At 66.6% G+C, this 23,361-nt stretch overlaps 1 protein-coding gene across 1 annotated transcript in view; it reads left to right on the forward strand.

The window, feature by feature from the left end:
• The window catches only part of SDK1 (sidekick cell adhesion molecule 1), a 279,805-nt gene that overhangs the window by 235,162 nt on the left and 21,282 nt on the right, over window positions 1-23,361 (forward strand). The window contains 10 exon segments of the mRNA XM_070414297.1: window positions 13-202; window positions 2,535-2,633; window positions 6,596-6,790; window positions 8,160-8,361; window positions 10,084-10,187; window positions 12,634-12,704; window positions 16,364-16,499; window positions 17,947-18,006; window positions 19,435-19,536; window positions 23,079-23,194. Of these exon segments, the coding sequence (XP_070270398.1) occupies window positions 13-202; window positions 2,535-2,633; window positions 6,596-6,790; window positions 8,160-8,361; window positions 10,084-10,187; window positions 12,634-12,704; window positions 16,364-16,499; window positions 17,947-18,006; window positions 19,435-19,536; window positions 23,079-23,194 (1,275 nt within the window).

A 23,361-nucleotide genomic window follows, 5' to 3' on the forward strand; every position in this document is an offset into this window, starting at 1 on the left:
TTGATGCTTCAGATCCTGTTCCGGGCCAAAGACCTGGACCCCGAGCCTAGCAGCCACGTGGTGCGCGGCAACCACACGCAGTCGGCGCTCCTGACGGGCCTGCGCAAGTTCGTGCTGTACGAGCTGCAGGTGCTGGCGTTCACGCGCATCGGGAACGGGGTGGCCAGCGCGCCGCTGGTCCTGGAGCGGACCAAGGACGACGGTAAGTGTCGGTGCACCTCCCCCTCCCAGAGAAGCAGCCTCTGACACGTGTCCCCTCCCACAGCCGCTCCTCCCCGGGAGGATGGACGGTTGGACAGCCAGACTGACGGCAGCCCATCCTCTGCCAGGTGTGACCACAGTCACCCCCACACACACCCCCCAGGAAAGCACGGGGACAGTGACAGCACAGAAGACCACGTGGTCCGGTGTCATTTCCAACTCGGTTTCCGACCACTGCTCTTTTCAGTGGAGGAAAACAACACAGAATTGCCTCTCAGTCACGGAGCAGCTGGATGGCCAGTTGCAGCGCGAATGGGTTTTTAGGGCCAGTTATGAGCCTGCGCGGGTTTCCGTGGTAACTGCAGCAGGCCGGCAGGAAAGGCCGCTCCGGTGGGGTCTGCACCGTCCAGTCACTGCTGCCCAGGTGCCCGGGGTCCTGGTGCCCACGACCCTCCTTTGCATAACATGAGGTCATTGACCTGCGTGTGGAGCGGCCGCTCGGGGCCCCGGCGCCCAGCGCACTTTTCCAGACCTGCACCCAGGAACGGGCGGCTGGTGCTCGTGGGCGTCTTGCTCGGCTGTGAGCAGTCGCCCTCTTTGCAGGCCCCAGCGCCTGCAGGCGGCTGCTTCCCACCCTCACGCACATGCCTGATGCCTGTCCAGGGGAGGCCCTGGTCTGCCAGCCCTCCCGCCCGCAGCAGCTGCAGAGGAAAAACAACATAGATTTCCTTTTTTTTTTTAATATATATATATATATATTTAATTCCAGAGAGGGGAAGAAGGGAGAGAGAAACATCAATGATGAGAGAGAATCATTGATCGGCTGCCTCCTGCATGCTCCCTACTGGGGATCGAGCCTGCAACCTGGGCATGGGCCCTGACTGGGAATTGAACCGTGACCTCCTGGTTCATAGGTCGACGTTCAACCCCTGAGCCATGCCGGCCAGGTCCTGGCTGTGTGGGATGTCCATCTGCTCCCGGGTGGGCAGTGGTAGATTTCCTTAAACATCTTCACCAACGAAATGAAATTAGTCCCCAGATGTCCTGTCCCGCGCTTCCCTGGGAGGGGCACTGTGGCCACACCTGGCAGGGACGGGCTGCTGTCGGCCTGTCTGTCCATCAGTCCGTCCATCCTCCCGGAGCGCAGCGTCCCGGCAGCTGTGGACGGGAGGGGACACGTGTCCCGAGGCTGTTTCTCTGAACTGTACGCAGCCCTCGTGCGTCCCAGGCTGCACAGTGAGACGTGGGGCCGGGGAGGGGGGGCGGTGTGCTTTAGAAACTGCGCTAAAGTTCAACCGGTCGGAACGGTTTCTCCCTAGAGTGAAGGTCGGCCTGTGCCCAGTGACGCTCTCCCCTGGGAGGGTGCCGGGGCCGAGGCCACATGAGACGCGTCGGGCTGGGGCGTGTGTGGCTCTTCCCAGCGTGTGAGCCATAGCCGCCTCCCCACACTTGTTTTACCCACACCCACGGGTCATCACACATTGAAAGTACCAAATACTGTCCTCAGCAGAGTGGCTCAGGCAGAAGCCGCGCCCGGGATGCCTGGCACACGGCACTGTAGTTAGTATTGATCACACGCCCACCGCCCCTCCCGGAACCGCCGGAACAGCAGGACGTCCTGAGAGCGGCCAATTCCATAACCCTGACTCTGGGGGCCCCGCCGCATCCTGCTGTCCCCATCGCTGGCGCACCGTGCAGCAGGCCACAGCAGGACCTGCTGCGTGCACCGTGCATGGCCACCCTCTGGGACAGGGCATGACTGTACACATGGCATTTTGTCTCTGTTTGTCACCTCCATGAGTTGGGAGTGGCTTTCGGCCTTCTTGCTTCTCTGGCACCTGCCTTGCAGCTGTCAAGCCCAGAAAAGAACTCGACTCCGATTGGTGAAATGTTTTATTATTAAATGTGTGGGGGCAGCGTTGGTCAATGATAGTATGTAGTTTTTAGGTGTATAGGCTTGTAGTTCAACACCCAAACGCTAATTTCCTTCACTGCCATGTCCATGACCCCCAACACCCACTGCCCCCCTTCCCCGCTCCCTGACCCTCACCTTGACATCCACGCCAGGCCCCCAGCGGCTGGCCTGGCCCCGCGGCTCCCAGCCTGGCTGAGCACTACAAAGCAGGGGCTGATGGGAGCGGGTTTCTCAGAACCACTGGGGAGCCACACAGAGCCCGTCAGATCCAAAGCCATTCACCCGAACGTGGCGTGTCCCCACGAACAGTGTCACGGTGCAGTGACTGTGTGTCCAGTTCCCAGACCCACACAGACCGTGTCAGGGGCACAGACAGCATCGTCGGGTGCCCGGCTCACGAGACTTCCTTCGCCTCCAGCCCCAGGCCCCCCGGTAAGGCTGGTGTTCCCGGAAGTGAGGCTCACGTCGGTGCGGATCGTGTGGCAGCCGCCGGAGGAGCCCAACGGCATCATCCTGGGTAAGGGGGCGGGGGGCGGGGGGCAGGGACTGCGGGGGGCCAGGCACGGCTCAGAGAAGCAGCAGGTGGGTGCCGTCACCTAGTTCCATCGCGTGGGGAGGCTCCCGTCTTCAGCACCTGGCGCGTCCTGGACTGAGAGGGTGACCCCGCGTCTGAGCCGTGAGCTGAGGTTACTCGACAGGTCGAAGTTCACGGGTGGTGCTCCCAGAACTGCTGCCGTGCGTGGGGTTCGCAGCAGGGAGGGTGGGGGCACTCGGCCACAAGGGGCCTTGTCCCGGGGCTGCTGTGTGCCGTGTGCTTTGAACCCTGCGTCCGGACAGGCCAGTGGCGGGCAGGGACGGCTGTGGATGCAGAGGCCACACCGCCCGGGCCCGGCCTTCGTGCAGGGATCGGCCTCTCGTGCCTCAGTGTCCCCGCCCTCAGAAGGGACATGTCCCTCCCAGGCTAGTGGGCTAAGCAGGAAGAACTCGGGCAGCGCCTGCCTCACCCACGTGCCCAGTGACATTCCCACAGCGTCGGCGTCCCCTCACTTCTCCGGACAGAGACGCTGCTGAATGGCGGCGGGCTGACAGCGCAGCATCCACCGCTAGTCACGGGGGTGGGGGGCTGCCTGGACCGTCCCCATTGTCCCCAGCTCTGGCTCCGGGACAGAGTTCATGCTGGCGAGACAGAAGCAAAACCTGAGCCGGCGCGTGGGCCGCTGAGAGGGCCCTGGGTGTGCTGAGAAGTTGAGTTTAGTCTGTGGTCCGAGCCTAGCAGCCGCGGAAAACAGCGCTGGGTGAGACAGCGCCGTGTCCCCGTCACGGAGAGCGGCCCGCCCGCCACTTTTGTTGAGATGCAGCCGAGGGTCACCGTCAGGGAGGCCGGTCACGGTCACACGCCAGCCGCAGGCGCTGCCAGTGCGGAGGTCGTTCCGGAGGCTCAGGTCGGGGTTCACGGAGAAGAAACCGTCTCTGCGAGGCCCCGACCCCTGAGACGCGAGGCCGCTCCGCTCTGGCCCTGGGAGTGTGTAAACACGGCCGCTCAGGCTGTGATCTAGATCAAACGTGTTCCTGCATTTCCCACGGAGATTAACCGCCAGCCCGCAGCGCCTGCAGGGAAAACATCACGTATTTGCATAAACATTTACTGGGCGCTTCCAGCGTTTAGAGCCTTCCTCTGGGGATGCGGCTGCTCCGGCCTCCCTGCCTCCCTTGTCGACGCCCTTAAATGCTCCTGAGCTGCAGTGAAGCGTGTGCCCCTCAAGCCCACCCGGGGCTGCCCCACCTCACGCACCAGAATCTCCCACCCACCCGCCTGCGAGCCCCCGGCATTTGCCTCTGGCTCATCGGGAAGGGCGTGTGAGGGCCTCGCTGGGGATCAGGAGCAGTGAGTGTGAGCCTCTGCCAACACGGTCAGAACCCGGTCGCACTGCCTGCTCCCAGCCCCCGATGGACAAGCTGTGAAACCAACAGGACACTCGGCGCCTGGGCCGGGCTGGTGCGGGCCTCGCGGGGCGGCACAGCTGCTCTGGGTTCCCTGAGCAACGAACAAGTGTTGGGGGGCCGTCACCACTCACATCCCAACAGTGGCTACGGACGGGGTCAGGCAGCACCAGGCCCCCGGACCGGAGCGTCCGGGCCCAGTGATGCATCACAGAGCACACGACGCTCAGAGCGATGCCAGGGGGTTGCCCAGGAAACAGCCCACAAAAGGCCTGCAGCACAGGACTCGCCACAGGATGAGGTGTCTGCCTAAGTCACCCCCCCACCCCCGACCAGGCAGCTGAGACCCCACCTCCCCCACCCCGCCCCCGCCACAGCCCAACTCGGCCTCTCTTCCTGTTTGCCTCACCGTGGATGGTTCTGGAGCTCTCTGGGGCGCCCCAGGCTGCTGGCCAGCCGGTGCCGTGAGGAGCAGAGGCCGGAATGGGAGCCGTGGAGGCTGCGTGAAGATGGTGCTGCCGGTGCAACACAGGCCACCGAGCAGCAGGCGCAGGCCGCTGGGAACACAGCAGCCAAGGGAGGAGGGTGACAGCTGCTTGTTGTACAGCAACATCACAGCCCAGGCGCTGACCGGCCCGGACCCCCAACACCCCGGGACCCACAGCAGCCCCGGAGGCATTTCCCGCCGCCCCCGTCGCAGTCTGACAAGCCAAGGCTCCGAGAGCGCGGTGCCCAGTGAAGCACCTGCAAAGCCAGATGCAGCCGGGATGTGGCCTCAGCGCGGGCGTCCCGCCTGGCCTGCTGGGAAAAGCGCTCCAAGGTGGCGTCGGGCTGGCGGCCTAGCGGAACCAGGTCTAGCAAGGGGCCCCCTTTTCTGGAAGACTGAGGTGGGTTCCTCCTCACGGAGCTCGTGGCTGTGGAAAGTGAAAGCTGTGCAGCCCGGCAGACCCAGGGCCAGCCCGGCTCTGCCGGGGGCATGCTGTGTGACCTCGGGCAGACCGCCACCCTCTCTGAGCTCTCCTGCCCCCGGGCGGCTGAGGATGAGCACGCTGCCTGCTGAGACCTCTGTGAGGTCTGGGGACGAGGACTGTCAGGAGTCTCGCGGGAAGAGCTGCCCCTGTGGCTGCGGTGGCCACGCTGTCCTGGTGTTCGGGACGCTGGGCATCTGGGCATCTCAGGAGGCTGGGGCTGGTCCCCGCGGCACCGGAACTGCAGGCTCCCGCCACGACCAGGCAGGACGGAGAGGCGGGAGGGAAGGTCCGGAGGAGAGCTGCTGGGTCAGTGCGTGGGGAAGCGTGACATCCAGCAGGACACCCAGGCCACAGGCCGAGGCCAGGGGGCCACATCCAGACCAGGGCCAGCGGGTCACCATGGCCGGGAAGAGGGTCCGCCATCAGAGGCAGAGCAGCCGCTGCAGGGGTCACTCAGGGCTGGGGCCCAGGGCCCTACGGACACCTGTGAGCAGTGACAATCATCGTGCTGTCCGTCTGTGTGGTGGCAGCAGTCAGCAGCGGTGGTCGGGCCGAATGCGAGGGCACGCCGCCTCTGAGCCCTGGGCCTGGCCTGGCCTGGCCTCCTGCAGGCGGGTCAGGGCCTCCGTGTGGTTGGACAGACGACAAAGCAGAGCTGGGAAGGTGCCAGTGAGCGGGGTCACCTGGAGCCGGAGGCCGCGCCAGCGGGAAGACGGGAGCAGCGAGGGTGGGGCAGGCGGCGGGGCGAATGACTGTGGCCTGAGCGCAGCAGCATAAGGACGGCCGGTGTCCCCAGAACTTCATCCACATGACAGCTGGGCCATTGTTATGCTGCGGATGCTCTGGAGCAGCAGGGGCGGCAGCTGGACCGAGGGCTGGGTCTGCCGGTTGGCACAGCCTCAGATGCGGGCGGGGCCTCGGCGGGCTGGGCGAGGGCTTGATCAGGAGTGACCCTGGCCAACCCAGGCCCGATGGCCCAGCTCCCTCGCCTGTGGGGCTGTGGAAGGCGGAGGCCGGCCCAGTGCAGGGAGGACTTGGCAGGGGGAGAGTGGGGCGGGGGGCGGGAGTGGCGGGCAGGAAGCTAGGTCGGCGGCAGAGGAGGTGAGAGGGAGGCTGGCAGATGCCAGGGCAGCTGGTGTCGGCTGGTTGGCTGCCGCCAAAGCCTCGCTGCAGAGAGGGCGAGGGCCCTGTTTAGAGAACTAACAGGAGGCGCTGCCCTTGGCAGGGCAGGTTACGGGGCGGGGGGGGGGGGGGGCAGTGAGTGCAGGACCTGCACATCGGAGACGCTCGCCGCTCCCAGGCACCACTCAGGGTGGGGCGGCCACAGGAGGGACTGTCCTCACACCTTGTCCCGTGAGGGGTGAGGGAGAGCAGGGGGGACTGGGGCCCAGAGCCCCGTTTATCATGGGGCTGGGCTTCCCTCTCGGTGGTGTTGGTCTGCCTGGTGCCGGCTGGGAAGGAGGGTGTCATGAGGACGTGGCTCTGGCTCTCGCCACGTGGCTGTGGGAGGCGGATGGGCTGCCCCGTGCTGAGGAGGGACTGACCACGCTCCGGGCCCCGCCCACAGGGTACCAGATCGCCTACCGCCTGGCCCGCAGCAGCCCCCACACCTTCACCACGGTGGAGGTCGGCGCCACGGTTCGGCAGTTCACGGCCACCGAGCTGGCCCCTGAGTCGGCATATACCTTCCGGCTGTCGGCCAAGACCAGGCAGGGCTGGGGGGAGCCGCTGGAGGCCACCGTCATCACCACCGAGAAGAGAGGTAAGACCTGGGGCCCAGGCCAGTCACAGCAGCGGGAGGGGAATCCGCTGGAACCTTGGCGACACGTGACCTCTCGGTCGGGCCTGCGTGGCCAGTGCGTGGAGGGGGCAGCGGGCACTGAGAGCTCATTGAGCGCCCGCTGAGCCGGCCTGGGACTGGGCACACCCCCAGTCTGTGCACCTGCACCGCACGCCGCGCCCTCTACCAGCTGACCATCCATTGTGAAGGGGGACGCAGCTCAGAGGCTGAGTGCTGGCCCAGGGATGCCGTCCTGCGTGGGGGCCGCCCCGAGGCAGCACAGGCCCCTGGGGTCAGCGGCCCCTCCCAGGGAGCAGCTCGGCATGCTCAGCTGCCATAGAAAGGCCGTCTTTGTGGACCCTCTGCTCCCAGCGCTGCGTGTGCTGGGGGACATCACCCTGCTTTATCGTCCCCCAAGCCCGGGGGGCGGGGTGAGCCCGAGTCTTAGGAGAGAGGAAGCTGAGGCTGGATGTGTCTGGGAGGGAGGCGCCGGCCGCTGCCGGGAGAGGCTGTGGACCAGGTCAGCCGGAAGCTCCTCGCTCCGTCCCCGTGGCATCATGCGGCGCTGTCCCCGCCACGTGTCCTGATCAGAATCAACAGCCTCCATGACCAGCAGTTAGAGCAGGGATGGGCAAACTTTTTGACTCGAGGGCCACAATGGGTTCTTAAACTGGACCGGAGGGCCGGAACAAAAGCATGGATGGAGTGTTTGTGTGAACTAATATAAATTCAAAGTAAACATCATTACATAAAAGGGTACGGTCTTTTTTTTTTTAGTTTTATTCATTTCAAACGGGCCGGATTCGGCCCGCAGGCCATAGTTTGCCCACGGCTGAGTTAGACAGTGATTCCTGCCCCATGCGTCCCTGTTGGAACCGAGGGGTGAGGAGAAGGGCAGGTGGCCGGTCCACACGCTCCCCTCACCCCTGCCCCAGCCCCTCCCTGCAGGGCCGACCACGGGCCCCCAGCAAGGAGCTGAGCTGCTGCGTGAGGACCCAGCTCGGGACACCCGGGCTCAGGGGACGCCCGGGGGTGGGGACACAGGGAGAAGGAGTCCCGAGTCCCCTGTGGTGCTCGGGGAGCCCGGGTGTCCCTCCGAGACTCGCTCCCGGGTGGCATGGAGTCGGGGGGCGCGTGTCGGTGGGGTCACACAGCCTGTTGGTCTGGCCTGAGCTGAGGGTGGAGCAGGTCCCGCTGGGCCCATCGCCCTGAGTGGCTGTACGCGGAGGCCGCTCCCGTGGCACAGGCGTCACCTGCGGAGTCCGCTCCGTGCGGCACTGTGGGCGTCGGCAGTGCCCACGGTGGTTTCGGGGTCCCTCTCACGCCCTGGTCTGTCCTCATTTGCTTGCAGAGCGGCCGGCGCCCCCCAGGCAGCTGCGGGTGCCCCAGGCCGAGGTGACGGCCCGCAGCCTCCAGCTCCAGTGGGTTCCGGGCAGCGACGGGGCCTCCCCCATCCGCTACTTCACCGCGCAGGTGCGCGAGCTGCCCAGGGGGCCCTGGCAGACCTACTCCTCGTCCATCAGCCACGAGGCCACAGCCTGTGCGGTGGAAAGGTACGCGGCCTGGAGGCCCCTCCCAGACCTGCAGGCCTGCCCTGTCCCCCCGAAGCAGCTCCCCACAGGGGAGGGGGTGGCCATGTCTCCTCGTCCACACCTGGGACCAGGGATTTCTGTGTCCCGAACCCACTGCTCCAGGCCCCAGGCCTCTCCACCCCCCGCAGGCTGTCCCCCTAGAGGCCCCGGGACAGGCCAGTAATAGGGACAGTGAGCCTGAAGCGTGGGCTCCTAAGAGGGCAGGAGAGTGGTGTTGGGAGCGGGGCCCAGCGGCAGATGTCCCCCAGAGAGACGCCCCCCGTCTGCTCCTCCAGGTCAGCAGGCACACAGGTCTCACTCAGGGCCTCGCTGGCCAGTGACGCTGGGCGGGAATCGGCGGGCGTCCCCCTGAGCAGGATGACCCACCACTCACTCATTCCTCAGAGACCCGGGAGGGAGGGGGCTGGGGCGACTCACACGCAGCCCCTGGGGGACTTCAGGGCCGCCTCACTGAACTCTGGCCCCGATTCCAACCCCTTTCCTGTTCGGCCCAGGCTCCGGGCTGTGGGCAGGGCTGCTATGCCGTGGCTCCCACCGTGGGTTCTAGGGCCCTGGCCCCCACCGAGCTGGGCTGGAGGAGTGTCTGCTCCCAGACTCCGCCGTGTCCTGCCGCCCCCGCTGAGCTGGAAAATGTCACACACCATGTCAGCGCGTTGATCCCTGCGAGGGAGGGCCCAGTGGCGGTGGGAGGTCGCCGTCCTTGTTGTGCAAACAAGAAACCAGGCACCCGCTTGGCGCCCCACTCTGTTGGCGGCGGGTGGGGGAGGAAGCAGGTCAGAGAGTCCTGGGGGCAGCTCCATCCTGAGCCCCCAGCACACAGCAGGCTGTGGACTCGCAGGCCTGAGTGCGGAGTGTGTCTCTGTGGCTGTCCTGGACCCACACCTGGGGCTTTAGAGAGAAGGCGCCCCCACCCTGGCCTGAGGCGGCAGCGCAGTGCATGCAGCTGAGCAGGGGGCACAGGGAGGTGGGGATCTAACGCAGACACCCGGGCTCAGGTGCCTCCTGCCACCGCCCACCTGTGGGGGTCTGGGCTGCGAGGCTGGGAGGCAACAGGAGGGCCTCCAGGGCGGGCGGGTGGCGCGAGCTTCGTGATGGGGGGGGAGAGGTAATTCAGTCATGGGCTCTGCTCATCCTCCGAACGCCCACTGTGGCCGGTGTATGGGCCCCACCAGACCACAGGGAGACCACGCAAGAGAATGGGATTCCACCAGCCGCAGGCCCGGGCCCCCCGCAGGTCGGTGCGTGGCTCGGCCGGGGCTGGGGCTCGGGCCAGGAGGTTCCTCATCCCTCCCCTGGGAAGTCCCTCCACAGTCCAGTGAGTGGGCGATGGGCTGAGGCTCCTCCCAGAGCCAACCCAACCCCAGAGCACCCCTCCTAAGCAGGGCAGGGCCCTCTGGCAGGAGGGCACCCCCAGGAGCTCTGGGCCACTGGGGCGGGAAGGTCACCGGGGTCACGGGTCAGAGCTCCAGGCTGCTGGGGTCACGGGTCAGAGCTCCAGGCCGCTGGTCGGGAAGGTCACCGGGGTCACGGGTCAGAGCTCCAGGCCGCTGATCGGGAAGGTCCCTGGGGTCACGGGTCAGAGCTCCAGGCCGCTGGGAGGGAAGGTCACCGGGGTCACGGGTCAGAGATTCAGGCCGCTGGGTGGGAAGGTCACAGGGTCACGGGTCTCTCGGTTCTGCTCAGGCTGAGGCCCTTCACCTCCTACAAGCTGCGCCTGAAGGCCACCAACGACATCGGGGACAGTGACTTCAGCGCCGAGACGGAGGCGGTGACCACGCTGCAGGATGGTGAGTGCGTGGGCCCCGGCGGCGGACAGACGGGGCCACTCCCAGCTGCTGGCTCGGGAGAGAGCCCCCACTTTCGTCCTGAGCCAGGGGGGACTCGAGGGCCCAGGGAGCCTGGGAGTCACTGAGCAACAGCGCACAGAGGCTCCTGGGCCGGTGCTGTGCGGGACATGAAGGGCTTCTGCACGAAAGGAGTCTCTTTGATTCGCTTCCAAACCCTCCGACCGTTAGCATCCCAGGAATGCATAATTGATGGGCTCATTAAAAATAAATGCCGCCACCGGGTAGCTGCGTTTGGAGAGGTTGCCCATTTTCTCATTCAGCGGCCTTCCCAGCGTGGCCGCCGGCCAGGAGCACAGCTAAGTGAGGGCGGCGAGACCCTACAAGCCCAGGTGGCGTTCACCCGCTCCTCCCCCGGGGGGCGGGGGGCCTGCGTCCGGTGAGGGAGATAGGATGCTGCCTGGCCGAGCGCGGGGAGCCCACATCACCCCACGGTGGCCCACCTGCAGACCCAACACTGAGCTCGCCCTCAGCGCTCTGGGCTAGTCCCCCAGCCTCCCCCAGCGCTCTCCTCCCGGGGGCACCAGGGAGCCATTGGTAACCTCACCTCTTCATTCCGCTCTTTCTGTAACCTGGGAGCTGAGCTTCCCCGGGGCCCCCGGGGCCTTAAGGACCAGCCGGGAAGGTGGGGGCTGCTAGCTTCTGGGCCACGTGCAGACAGCGTTCTGCATAGAGCAGACCTCCAGCGTGTTCCTGCCCCAGGACGGGGCCCTGGAACTGCCCTCAGGGAGCCGCAGGTGGACTGACCCCTGGAGACGGTGGTTGTACTTATGGCTCCCATTTTTATGTTGTGTCTCACATCACCGAGGCGGTATTTGCGACATTTGCGAGAGGCGCTGACCCTCAGGAGGAAAGAGCAGATGCCGCCAGCTGCCTGTGCAGACACCCAGCCCCCTGGCCTCGCAGCTCAGTGGGAAAGGCCTCTTGGAACCCCGCAGGGCCTCCTCAGGCCCAAAGGCCTGCTTCCTCCTTCGATATTCCAATCGCCCGGTGGTGCCTATCTTGTCATCTCCTCCAGGACTGCTCCTGGCAGGCCGTTCGCACTGACTGGAGCTGCATTGTCTCCAGCCCAGCGCTCACTGAGATGGACAGGCCATTCACTGAGATGGACAGGCCGTTCACTGAGATGGACAGGCCACTCACTGAGATGGACAGGCAGCAGGCCGCTCACTGAGATGGACAGGCCGCTCACTGAGATGGACAGGCAGCAGGCCGCTCACTGAGATGGACAGGCAGCAGGCCGCTCACTGAGATGGACAGGCAGCAGGTCGTTCACTGAGATGGACAGGCAGCAGGTCGCTCACTGAGATGGACAGGCAGCAGGTCGTTCACTGAGATGGACAGGCAGCAGGCCGCTCACTGAGATGGACAGGCCGCTCACTGAGATGGACAGGCCGCTCACTGAGATGGACAGGCAGCAGGCCGCTCACTGAGATGGACAGGCAGCAGGCCGCTCACTGAGATGGACAGGCAGCAGGTCGCTCACTGAGATGGACAGGCAGCAGGTCGTTCACTGAGATGGACAGGCAGCAGGCGACTCCAGGCCCTGGGGAGCCCTGTGCTGGGGGGCGGGGAGGGAGCAGCCCTTTGAGTGTGTGGATGGTTTGTGGGGGAGGAAAAGTGACGCTCCCTCTACCCTCCTGAGTTCTTCGTCTGGTCTTTAAAGCAAACTGACAGGAGGCAGATGCACAGGAGAAAAGGTCCACGTGTATTATGTTCATGTTTGTACGTACAGGGCCCCGGACATGGGGCCTGCGGACAGGCCGGCCAGTGAGGGCTCCCTGCTGCTCTGGGCCCAGGAGAAGGCGGGGCTCTGCGGCCTCATCAGGGAGCCAGGGAAGGTCACTTCCGAATCCTGGGACGTGGGTGCGTGGGACCCGACAGACAGCGGGTGGGCGTTAGTTCCAGGTGCAGGGCACGGCCAGGCAGAGGCCAGACCAGCCTGTGCCCGCAGCGGGCAGAGCAGAGCGCACAGGTGGACCAGGATGGTGAGCCACCAGAAGTCACCTCCTTCGTGACGGTCACTCCGTGGCCAGGACCAGGAGCACTGTGCCCTGGCTTGGTCATCTGTCCAGCTCAGAAGTGCTCTGGCCTGCACTCCTCAAAAAGAACATGCTGCCCTCCTCGGGGCGGGGGCAGGGGGGCCTGAGCAGGCTCTCGGGTGGGGCGCCTGATACCCCGCTGGCTGGCGTGAGGGGCCCCGTGGAGAGGTGGGAACTCCCTCGGTGTCTCAGTGCCGGTCTGTCTCAGGGAGGTGGTCACACGTGAGCACCAGGTCCCTCCTCTCCTGGCACAGGCTGTGCAGGGGGTGCAGGGCACCCACAGGGAAGAGGGGGTGCCAGGTGCCAACAGAGCCCTCTAATCCTGTCTCTTTGATCTTGGATTTCAGTTCCGGGGGAGCCTCCAAGTTCCGTCTCAGTGACGCCCCACACCACCTCCTCCGTCCTGGTCCAGTGGCAGGTGAGCACCGGGTCTCACGGGGCCTCGTGAAACATGGCACGCACCCTCCACGCGCTCGCCCTCCGCGCGCTCGCCCTCCGTGCACCCGGTGTCGTGACTGAGGTGTTTGAGAGCAGGACAGGGGCGCTCGCTGGGAGGGAGCATCCAGGTGAGGTCCCCACACACAGAGCCTGGCTGTCAGCACAGTGGACTCGAACCCACTCACGAGGGCGCCCAGGCGCCAGAGCACCGAGGCTCCGCGTCCCAGGCCACGTGAAGGCGGCAGGCAGGGCTGGGTGGACGTGCCCGCCTGGCCCGGGTCCTGCAGGGAGTGGACCATGACCCGTTCCCCCTCCGGAAGTCACTCTAAGGGGGCTCTGCGGGGGCCCATCACTCCCTCGAGTCCTCAGTCCTAGGTTCAGAGGGATCCTGTGGGGGTGAGGGGTTGGGGTCTCGCTCATGTGGCATGAGAGGCCTCGCTGCCCTCTCCTTGCCTGCTCTCCAGTGGTGTCTATTTGCTAGCGATGAGGTGCATTGAGGACAGGATCACAGAGGGACAGATCTTCCGGGCCCGGCTACCAGCCTGGGGCCAGCCCAGCGAGGGCGCCGTGGGGTCTCCGTCAGAGCAGGGCTGCGCTGGTCGGGCCGGTGGTGCGCACAGCAAGGCCTCGGCAGCCAGGGTCGCTCCCGCCGCCAGGAGGGGGCTGCAGGCGTGAGCTCCTTTCTGTACCGGCCGCGCGCAGGGCTGTGCAGGCATCGCCTCCACACGGGGGAGTGGCGGGGGGGGGCGCCCTCAGCGTGCTGCTTTCCACACTGAGGCTCCGCCCGCCCTGTTGAGCTTGGACAGCCCTGTGAAGTGCGGCGGCTACACCAGGGGAACTTGGCGACAGAGCCCAGCAGCTGTCCCCTCCGAGCCCAGCAGGACAGACTAATCACAGGAAGCTCCCGCAGGAGGTGGCCAGTGCGACGGGAAATGCATGCCTGTCGACCGCCAGGCAGCTGGCACACCACGGAAATTAGGAGCAATTTACAGAACCCGGGCAAGCAGGACAGAGAGCGCGTTTAACTATAGCCCCGCGTTCCCGTGAAATGTGTCACCTGCAAGCCTGTCGCTTATAGTCACAGGTTTAAAATCGCAGCCACCGCCTATGGTTTCCAGGCGTCACACCCATGTAAGCGGCGGCTCCGTCGCACAGTCAGGTTGGGGTCTTGCAGGGGGACAGGCGAGCCGCCTTCCTGGGGTCCCGCGGGGTCTGAAATCTGAGACCTGCACGCAAGCCCCCCCAAAGGAGGCGTGTGCACACTGGGTGCCCTCGCCTGGCGTGGACGCCTATCACAGCGCTGCAGCCGGCTGTCCCGAAACTCCCAGTGGGCGGGCAGCCTGTCACTCAAATGTAGTCCCTCCCCCTCCCACCTTGACTTCCCCACGTGGACTTGGAGGCTTTTCTAGCAAGAAGGCACCCTGAGCGGAGACCGCCTCATGCAGGATGGCGCCTCTGAGCAGGCGGCCGCCCACGGGGACGAGGCAGCGGGATGACGTGCCTCGTGGTTACTCCCTTTCTCGCCACTTGCTCGGCCGTGGGCAGAGACCAGCTCCGAGTAGGCGCTGAGCAGCTGGACAGAGTGAGACAGACCCCTGGAGTGGAGCTCTGCTGGGCGGGGCGGGGCATGCGTGGGTGGGTGGACAGCGGAAGGGGCAGTGACCCTGGGCGGAGGGGTGGGGGTGTCCACTGCACGATGCAGGGACCTGAGAGGCAAGGAGGGGCCAGCAGGGTCGGGCATGACAGCCCTGTGTCCCCTGAACCAGCAGGACTCGATCGCATGGGCATCAAGGGGTCGCTGTTCTGTGCTCCGGGGAGCGGAAGCCGTGGGAAAATGTGGGCTTGGGTCCCAGCTCTGCCTCGACTGCCCAGGAGGCCCCGGCGTGGCGCCAACCTCCCTAGCCAGGCCCCAGGCCCGGCCCTGCCCTGCACCCAGCCTGCTGCCTCCAGGACGCCCCCCTGGTCCTCCTGGGCCCCCACGCAGCTCCCTCCTCCCTGCCGCTGTGCGGAGGGGTCAGCCGGGCACACTGCGCCATGTCCCCTGAGATCTCAGAGGCCTGGGAAATGGACAAAACCCTCCGGCGCCCAGAGGGTCGCCCGCAGAATTTCCCGCGTGCCGTAGCCAGAGGGCAGGCGTGCTCAGGAAGGCCTCCCAGCTCCCCCTGAGCAGCTGCCCATCCAGATGGCCAGGCCAGGGCGGAATTACCGAGGCTGGGTCACCTCGGACTTTGGCAAGCCAGCTCACTCCCACCGCACCGAGGGCACCACCCCACCTGCCTGGCCTCCGAGCGGAGCAGGAGCGCCAGGCGAGGCCGGGTCTGGGCTGGAGGTCAGGTCTCCTGCGAAAGGGACCTTCTGTTCAGAGTCCTGGACAGGCTGTTGCGGATGCGGGTCGGCCAGGGAGGGCGAGCAGCCAGCACTGCGCCCAGAGCCTGAGCTCAGCCCATCCCTTCTAGAACTCTCGGTGCGCGCCATGGAGCTGCCAGGTGACAGCCCAGGTCTGGCAGCTCTTTCCCGAATGGCAGGCAGGTCATTCCAACTCCAGAGCAGACAGTGCGTTAAAGGCAGTTCCGAGTCCGCGCAGGTGCAGGCCCCCGATCTCCGCGGGGTGAGGAGAGTGAGGAGGGCCTGCGCTTCTCCTCCCGGGACCAGGCCCTCTGGGCTGCGGGACCGGCCCCTGCTCCAGGCCTGGATCTCCTGCTGGGGGAGCGGGGTCCCCGGTTTAGTCCGCAGTGAGCTTGTTGCCAGTGGGTGCTGCCGGGCCGGGGCCAGCTGTGCCTCTCCACGCCCACCCCTCCCGCGTGCTGGCTCCTGGACTGCGGGTGTCGGTGAGCCCCGCACTGGCAGCCCCCGCCCCCATCCTCAGCCACAGGAGGCGGGGACATGGGGTGCGGCGGGGTGTCTCCTGTGCTTGCAGAACATCACTGGGTCCCGAGTGAGGACATGTTTATTTTCTCCAAACTCCCAATTCCTGCTTATTTGCTATTTTCAGTGAATTGGTCCTTCTCCCCCAACGCCGCCTCCGCCTCCCTCCCTGAGAGTACTGCCCTCGCTCCTGCTGCAGCCGGCGGTGAGCCTGGCCTGTGCCAGCTTCCTGCTCAGGCCCCGGGCCACAGCGGCCGCAGGACAGTCGGGCCCGGGAAGCTGCGATGGTGCCCAGGGCTGTGGCCTGGGTGTCCGGCTGCCCCTAAGCCCAGGTCTCGAGGCTGCTGGCATCTCCCGTCCACAAAGGGCTCTTCACCGTGCATTTCGAGTGAGGCTGCCGCAGCCTGGTGGCCAGGGACCGAGGACAGGGTGGGGCCAGCCCGTGGACCGTGCGGGAACAGGCCACGGCCGCGGCCCCCTTAAGGGTTCTGGGTCCGCCGGGAGCGGGCAGCTCCTTGCCCGTCTGTGGCCTGGGCCGCAGTCCCGTAGGCTGGCCCCGGGGCAGCGGGCATGGACGAGAGGCTGTGTCCACCGCCCCGGGAAGCCTGGGCTCGGGGAACGCCCACAGCCTGGCTCCGGACAGGAGCACCGTGTTCCCCATCACCTGACACCTGCCCTTTTCCCGTGTAAACACTGAGTGGCGTCCTCCTGGCAGGCGCTGGTGGGCCTCGGCGCGAGGCCACCTCCCGAGGCTGACTGGCCCTGTCCTTGCAGCCCCCGAGTGACGAGAGCCTGAACGGCCTCCTGCAGGGCTACCGCATCTACTACCGGGAGCTGGAGCCCGAGGCGGCCGCGGGGCCCGAGTCCGCGGCGCTCAAAACCCCCTCGGCCTTACGGAGCGAGCTCACAGGTGAGCCCGCCCTGCCCTCCTCCCGGCACAGGTGCCATGCCAGCCTCTGGGGTGGGAGCTGCCCGGTAACCGTGGGTGTGCCATGGGGGTGTGGTGGGAAGCCCTGGGGGCGTGGTGGGCAGGCCATGGGGCCGTGGTGGGAGGTCTGTGGGGGGTGTGGTGGGAAGCCCATAGGGGCGTCGTGGGAAGCCCATAGGGGCGTGGTGGGAAGCCCATAGGGGCGTGGTGGGAAGCCCATAGGGGTGTGGTGGGAGGCTCATAGGGGCGTGGTGGGAGGCCCATAGGGGCGTGGTGGGACCCCATAGGGGCGTGGTGGGAGGCCCATAGGGGCGTGGTGGGAAGCCCATAGGGGTGTGGTGGGAGGCTCATTGGGGTGTGGTGGGTGGGCCGTGGGCACTGGGGAGGGTGGGTGTCTGCCGCAGCCCAGGGTGCACAATCAGGTGGTGGGAGCAATAAACCCCGAGCTTTGGGGCCTCCACCCAGGGGATTGGGGGCTCGTGGAGGAGGAGCCTTGGCGGCAGGCTGTCGGGGTGGAAGGACCTCACCAGGGATGTGAAGGGAAAGGGGACTGACGCAGCCGGCAGCACCGGTGGGGGGAGGAAGGGGAGGGGAGGGAAGGGGAGGGGAGGAGAAGGGAGGGGAGGAAGGGGAGGGGAGGGGCTCAGGGACGGGGAAGCCATACAGGAGCAGAGCGGGTGCGGAGGCCACTGACCTGAGCGACAGGACTGCCTCAAGGGAGAAGCAGCCAGGCCCCGGACGGCAGTGCCCCCTAATGGAGTGACCCCACTGCAGGCGGGAACTTCCAGGGCGCCTCACCCCTCCCTCAGGAGGTGGGGGACCTCCTCCCCTGGCGGCCCCTGACTCGTGCTGAGAATGGCGAGTGGCCCCAGGTCGTCGCACGGTCGCATCCCTCACGTTGCAGGGCTGCCCGGGCCCGTGCTGCCCATTCCTGAGGCTCCCAGGTGCCGCCCCCCACTTCTGGGCCTCAGCCTGCACTGGGGGTGCTGGTGGAAGGAGAGGCTCACTGTCCCCCTCCCTCCGCTTACGCCCCCTCCCCCGTGCCCTCCTGACAGCCAGACAGCTTGCTGGCACCTCCCCGAGCCCCGTAGCAAGATCCACACAATGAGCTAAAGAGCCTGGGATGTGGGGTCGGCAAACCCATCCCGTGGCCTTCGCGCTGGATTGCTCGGGCCCTTCCGACGGCTCTGACTGGGCGCTGTGAGCTGCGGCCGCGCCTGCCTCGGGGCATCGGGGGCGGCACTGCCCAGAGGCTGGGGCCTCGTGCCAGTCTGACCTCTCACTGGAGGGGAGCGCGGGGCCCACGTCCCCCCGGGAGCCTGGCGCTCAGGAGAACAGCGGGCGCCCCCAGCTGCGGGCCGCGGGGGGCAGGGGCCTCGGGGGTCCCGAGCTCGCCCACACGCTCCACCTCTGCGTTGCTCCCTCACAGCCCCCAGCAGCTTCCAGACCGTGAACAGCAGCTCCACGCTGACCACGTACGAGCTGACGCGTGAGTGCCTGCGCCTCCGGAGGCGCCGCTGCGACCCGGGGAACACCACCCGCAGGCAGCCAGGAACCTGCTAGAAACGCGCTGGGGAGGGAGGGGCACTACCGACCAGCTGGGACCATTCGCTGTTTTCTTTACACGTCGCTTTACCCAGCTGCCCGCTCCTTCACCTCCCTCCCTCGCTCGCCCGCCCGCATCCGCCTCTGCCACGACCCCGTGACCTCCCAGCAGCCAGAGAGTCGGTGCAGGCGGGGCTCCAGTGGGGGCTCCCTGCAGGGTCTCACTCCAGCTTCTCAGCGGCGGTTACAACACGGGGCGGGGGGGGGGGGGGGGGGCGGCCAGCCCACGCCGCTTGTCCACAGCCACCCGGGTGTGTCTCATGGACTCCTGACCGTCCCTCCTTCTGTGGATGTGGGACCACGTGACCCCGGGATTGGGACTAACAGGCCAGGCCGTGTGGTCCCAGGAGCCACTCGTGGGCTCTGCAGGGCCATGTACTCCAGCCACGCTGAGGATGGCGAGGCCGGGCCGGCGAGGCCGCGGGGCGACACGGGGACGCGGTGTCGCATTCAGTGAACCTCTGCTAAGCCTGTAGCTCACAGGGAGGTGATGCGCAGGCCTGGCGTGTCCCCGTCCACACCTCCCCCGGGACCAGCCGTGCACCCGGGACCTCAGGAGGGCCAGCTCCGAGGGCGATGACGCCCTGGGAGAACCTGGGTGGCTGGGCCAAGGCCACCGCCCTGTGCAGTTCTGTGCACGTGGCTTCACACACCTTGGTCCTGAAGTCACAGTCATTAAGAACACGGGACTGTAGTCTCCTGCTTGTATATGTAAATGCCAGGGTCCGACTCCCCTGCGCCTGCTTTGAGGAGAGCTGGGCTAGAGGCCCCCGGCCCTCAGGCTGTCACCCTGTCGCCCCCACCTCCTTGTCCCCCAGGCTGTCTCCCTGCCCCCCAGCTGTCTCCCTGCCCCCCCTTCTTGTTCCCCAGGCTGTCTCCCTGCCCCCTAGCTGTCTCCCTGTCGCCCCCACCTCCTTGTCCCCCAGGCTGTCTCCCTGCCCCCCAGCTGTCTCCCTGCCCCCCAACTGTCTCCCTGCCCCCCCGGCTGTCTCCCTGCCCCCCCAGCTGTCTCCCTGCCCCCCCAGCTGTCTCCCTGCCCCCCGGCTGTCTCCCTGCCCCCTCTCCTTGTCCCCCAACTGTCTCCCTGCCCCCCGGCTGTCTCCCTGCCCCCTCTCCTTGCCCCCCCAGCTGTCTCCCTGCCCCCCCCAGCTGTCTCCCTGCCCCCCCCCAGCTGTCTCCCTGCCCCCCGGCTGTCTCCCTGTCCCCAGGCTTTAAGGACAGCTGGGCCAGAGGCCTCCCTGCCCCCTCAGGGTGGTGCGGGGGGGCCATCCAAAAGGGAGGAGGTCCCTGGAGCTGCCCCGCCCCCCTGCAGAGCTGAAGAAGTACCGGCGCTACGAGGTAATCCTGACGGCCTACAACGTCATCGGGGAGAGCCCGGCCACCGCGCCCGTGGAGGTCTTCGTGGGCGAGGCCGGTAAGCCCGCGTCCCCCCACAGCCCAGGCTCTCGGGGGCCAAGTAGTGTCCCTGTTGTTGGAGAGGAGATCGCGTTGCTGGAGGGCGGGAGGCGTGCAGGTCACGGGCTCAGCAGGGATACCAATGCCCGGCTCAGCCTGACCCCTGGTGACAGCCCTTCTCAGGGCTCAGTCAGCCACAGGGTCAGTTTCTACCCCTTTTAGCTGAGACGTGGCCCTGACTGCACCCCAAGGGCCACCTCTTCTGCGGGGCTAACGCGCCATGAGATGTCTTGCCATGTGGGCACCCAGTCGCGCCCAGTGTGGCCTCGGTAGCGAGGGCCCGCCCTCTGGCCGGAGGGCCTGCACGGCTCCCTCCCCGCTGACAGCTGCATGGATTTCCGCTCAGTCTGCAGGTGCAGGGTCAGCAGTGACACTTCCAGAGGAATGCCTGGAATTCCTTCTGGGACGGAGGCCAGGCTGGGGAGGAGGGGTCAGGACAGCAAGGCCACCTGGCAGACAGCACCTGAGGGCCCAGCCCTCACCGGAGCCTGGAGCCCGAGCGCAGCTGCGCTGGCCTCTCCTCCCTGCCGGGCCTCGCACCCAGGACACAGCCCAGGGCTCCTCTTCTGGAATCTCATCTGACGCTCCCTGGGGCAGAGCTCCAGGCTCCTTCCCCCGACACCCAATCCCATTAAGAGGTTCTGTCCGTGTTTCTGTCCCCTCTGGGTCCATGGCGCTCGTCTCCAAATGCTCCTTGTCCTGGGCGGGGGCCACAGGGCCGATGCCTTTGCTGTCAGAGCCCCCAGGAGGACAGGCAGGGCACAGTGGGGGCTCCAGGCACCTGGGGCCGCAGGCGGGGCTGGGACAGGCGGGGGCTGGGACAGGCGGGGCCGCAGGCGGGGCTGGGACAGGCGAGGCACCCCTCTCTCACAGCAGGTGGGACTGAGGGCTCCGACCGAGTCCTCCTGCCTGGCAGGGGTGCTGCTCAGGCCTGTGAATTGGGCGGAGTTCAGGCGCAGGCGTCTCTGCCGCTGGGTCCTGGTGAAGACTCGGGGCCTGGGTGCTGGCCAGTTGGTGACAGGCCCGTCCCGCCCAACTGAGCGCCTCACAGCGCCGCCTCTGCTGCTCCTCTGAGCCTCGGCCAACCTCTGAAGAGGTGGACTCCATCCAATCCCAAATCGCTCCATCTGTAGGGCCGAGAGGGACCTGGCCGGGCAGGGGAGCCCAGACACCCCCGGCAGGTCTGGCCCGACCGGCGCTGGTCCAGCCCAGGCAGTGGCGGAGTCAGCCCAGAGCTGGGCCCGCACTGAGCCCACAGCCCAGGCTCGTGTGAGAGCAGCAATCTCCCGGGGTCTGGCTTTGGGATGACACATCGGCGGTGGATTCTGGGGCCCAGGTGTGCGTCGGGTGGCTTTGCTGGGCCCCCAGGAGTTACTGGAGCTATAGGTAGAGGGGAGGGGCCAGCTCCCGGCACCAGCACCGGGGAGGCAGGCTGCATTGGGGTGGGTGTGGCCTCACGGGAAGCGTCTTGCTCCAGGGGAGAAACACAAGGTCCCTCTGGCTCATCCCTTAGCTTTCTCCATGGACCGTCGTCACCACCACCCCTTCGTCACCCCTGAGATTCCCAGGTGGGACTGAGACAGCCCCCGGGGGGTGCGGCACCACGTGTGCACATGGCGGGCTCCCCCGGGCAGCCAGAGCCCCTGCGGCCGAGGTGTGTGGCCCTCCTGCAGAGGCTCCCAGCGGGCAGGTGTTGCTGGCCTTGGACAGGTGTTTCTCTGTCGGGCCCAGGAGCAAGGTCATCTCCCTGCAGGGACAGGGGCAGCCCCTCCGGCCTTCGAGACAAGTGGGAGGAGGGCATGCTCCATGGGGGAGTGGGCCGAGGCTGTCCTTGGGCCTCTGTTTTCTCATCTGTAAAATGGGGGGATCCGTACACCCGAAGTGCTATAGGTCCCCACACCCCTTCTCCGGGCCCCTCCCCTCGTGTTCTGACACCAAATGCCAGGCTGGGCAGATGACTCAGCCTCGGCATCGGGCAGCGCCTTCCTGGGCCTGGAGACCCGCCCCCTCAGGAGCCAGACAGGAAGTCCCAGACCCCAGGCCTTGCTCTGAGCTCACACCATTCCCTCCTCCCTGCTGTCAACTCAGGTCTGTCACCTGCCCTGTTTCCTGGCACAGAAGCCAGGCTACAGGGAGCTGGTGGGCACATCGGGGACCTCAGCTTGGGGACATGGTGCCTGGGGCCCCGCTGCCGGGGAGGGACGAAGGGCCTCTGTCCAGCACGTGTCCACCGACCACGGTGAGGGACGCGCGGGCCTGCAGCTCCCCGTGGACCCCGCCACGGCGGGCCTCTCCCCGCTGCGCCTTCAGGTGCCTCTGGAAGGGAACCTCGGGTGGGGGCCTCGCCCACAGCAGGTGACGGCCGCGCTCAATGTCGCCCACATTTTAATTGCGCGACAGTAATTCTGCGATAGAGTTGCCGATGGCAAACATGCAGAAGACATTAAGTTTATTTATGTTTTGGGTTATTAATGTGGCTGCTGAAACTCCCCAGTTAGTTTTGATTGAATTGTTTTGTGCGGTTCTCTGTCTAATGGAGCGGTAAATAAGAAGTTCTGATAATGAGGCCGAGCATCTGCCACAACAACCTGGTGCGGTTATTAACATTTCCACGAGGCGGGGCCGCCGCGCCGCAGTTAGAGCAAAATAAATGTGGGTGTCAGGCCGCGCGGGTGTTAATTACTATTTCATTCCACGTGGAGGGGGCTCGAGGGGAGGGGCGGCCCGTGAAGGTCGTTCTCTCCCGAGAAGGCTCGGGCACCCGTGCGCTGGGCTGTCTGCCCCCAGAGCCACTGCCTCCGGTTTCCATGTACGGCCTGAAACCAGACTCGAGGGGTCCTAGCACCCCCGGGACATGTGGGTTCCGGCAGGTGTCACCATGGGTGCCAGGACGAGGGGAGGAGAGGAGGTGCCAGGACGGGGGAGCAAGGGGGTCCCAGAGGCAGGTGTCCTGCCGAGTGCCCGGTGTGGGGAGATGTCACCCCAGCTTCCCGACAGCCGCTCGGGGTGGGGGTGCTGGCCGTGATGTCCCCTAACACACAGCACAGCCCTGCTGACCCCAGCAGGGCAGCCCGGTCTCCCCTGGGGGATGGAGGGGAGGAGCGAGGCCAGGTCCTCAGAAGTGGGGGTCACAGGACCTCATGGGGGAGCGCGTGGAGATGGAGCCTCGGGCCTGTCCCTCCCGGAGGCAGCCCTGGTCTGGAGACGCCGCCCAGAGCCTGGGCCCTGGACGCGTGGTGGGAGCAGGCGCTTCATCCTCCCCGCGCTCCACCCGGGGCCTCCCCTGTCCCTCAGGTCCCGCGCGTCCCACTCCACGGCCCAGCTGTCACTGGACCGGGTCTCCATCAGACCCTCCGTGCCTCAGTCTCGCGGGGCCCAGCAGCTCTCCCGTTTTATTTAACGCGTTTGGAAGCGCGACCAGCAGGGCTGGCGGTGCTCGCGGCACGGATGTGGAGGCCGGGCCGTGTGTCTCAGGCCCTCCTGTCCTGTCTCTCCCCCCAGCGCCGGCCATGGCCCCGCAGAACGTCCAGGTGAACCCGCTCACGGCCAGCCAGCTGGAGGTCACGTGGGACCCACCGCCACCCGAGAGCCAGAACGGGAACGTGCAGGGCTACAAGGCAAGCTCCGCTCCGCGTGGGCCGCCCCGCAGGTCGCTGTGGGCCCGAGCGGCCGAGTCCCCAGATGGAACCCTGGCCCCACGCACGCTGCCGCTCTTGGCTCACTTGTTCCCTGGCTCCTGTGGCGGACAAGCCACCATCGGCCCGCAGAGCCATGGCCATCCTGA

The sequence above is a fragment of the Myotis yumanensis genome, unplaced genomic scaffold, assembly GCF_028538775.1.
Source record: "Myotis yumanensis isolate MYYU_CA2020_CCGP unplaced genomic scaffold, mMyoYum1.0.hap1 SCAF_5, whole genome shotgun sequence".
In the NCBI taxonomy this organism is placed as follows: domain Eukaryota; kingdom Metazoa; phylum Chordata; class Mammalia; order Chiroptera; family Vespertilionidae; genus Myotis; species Myotis yumanensis.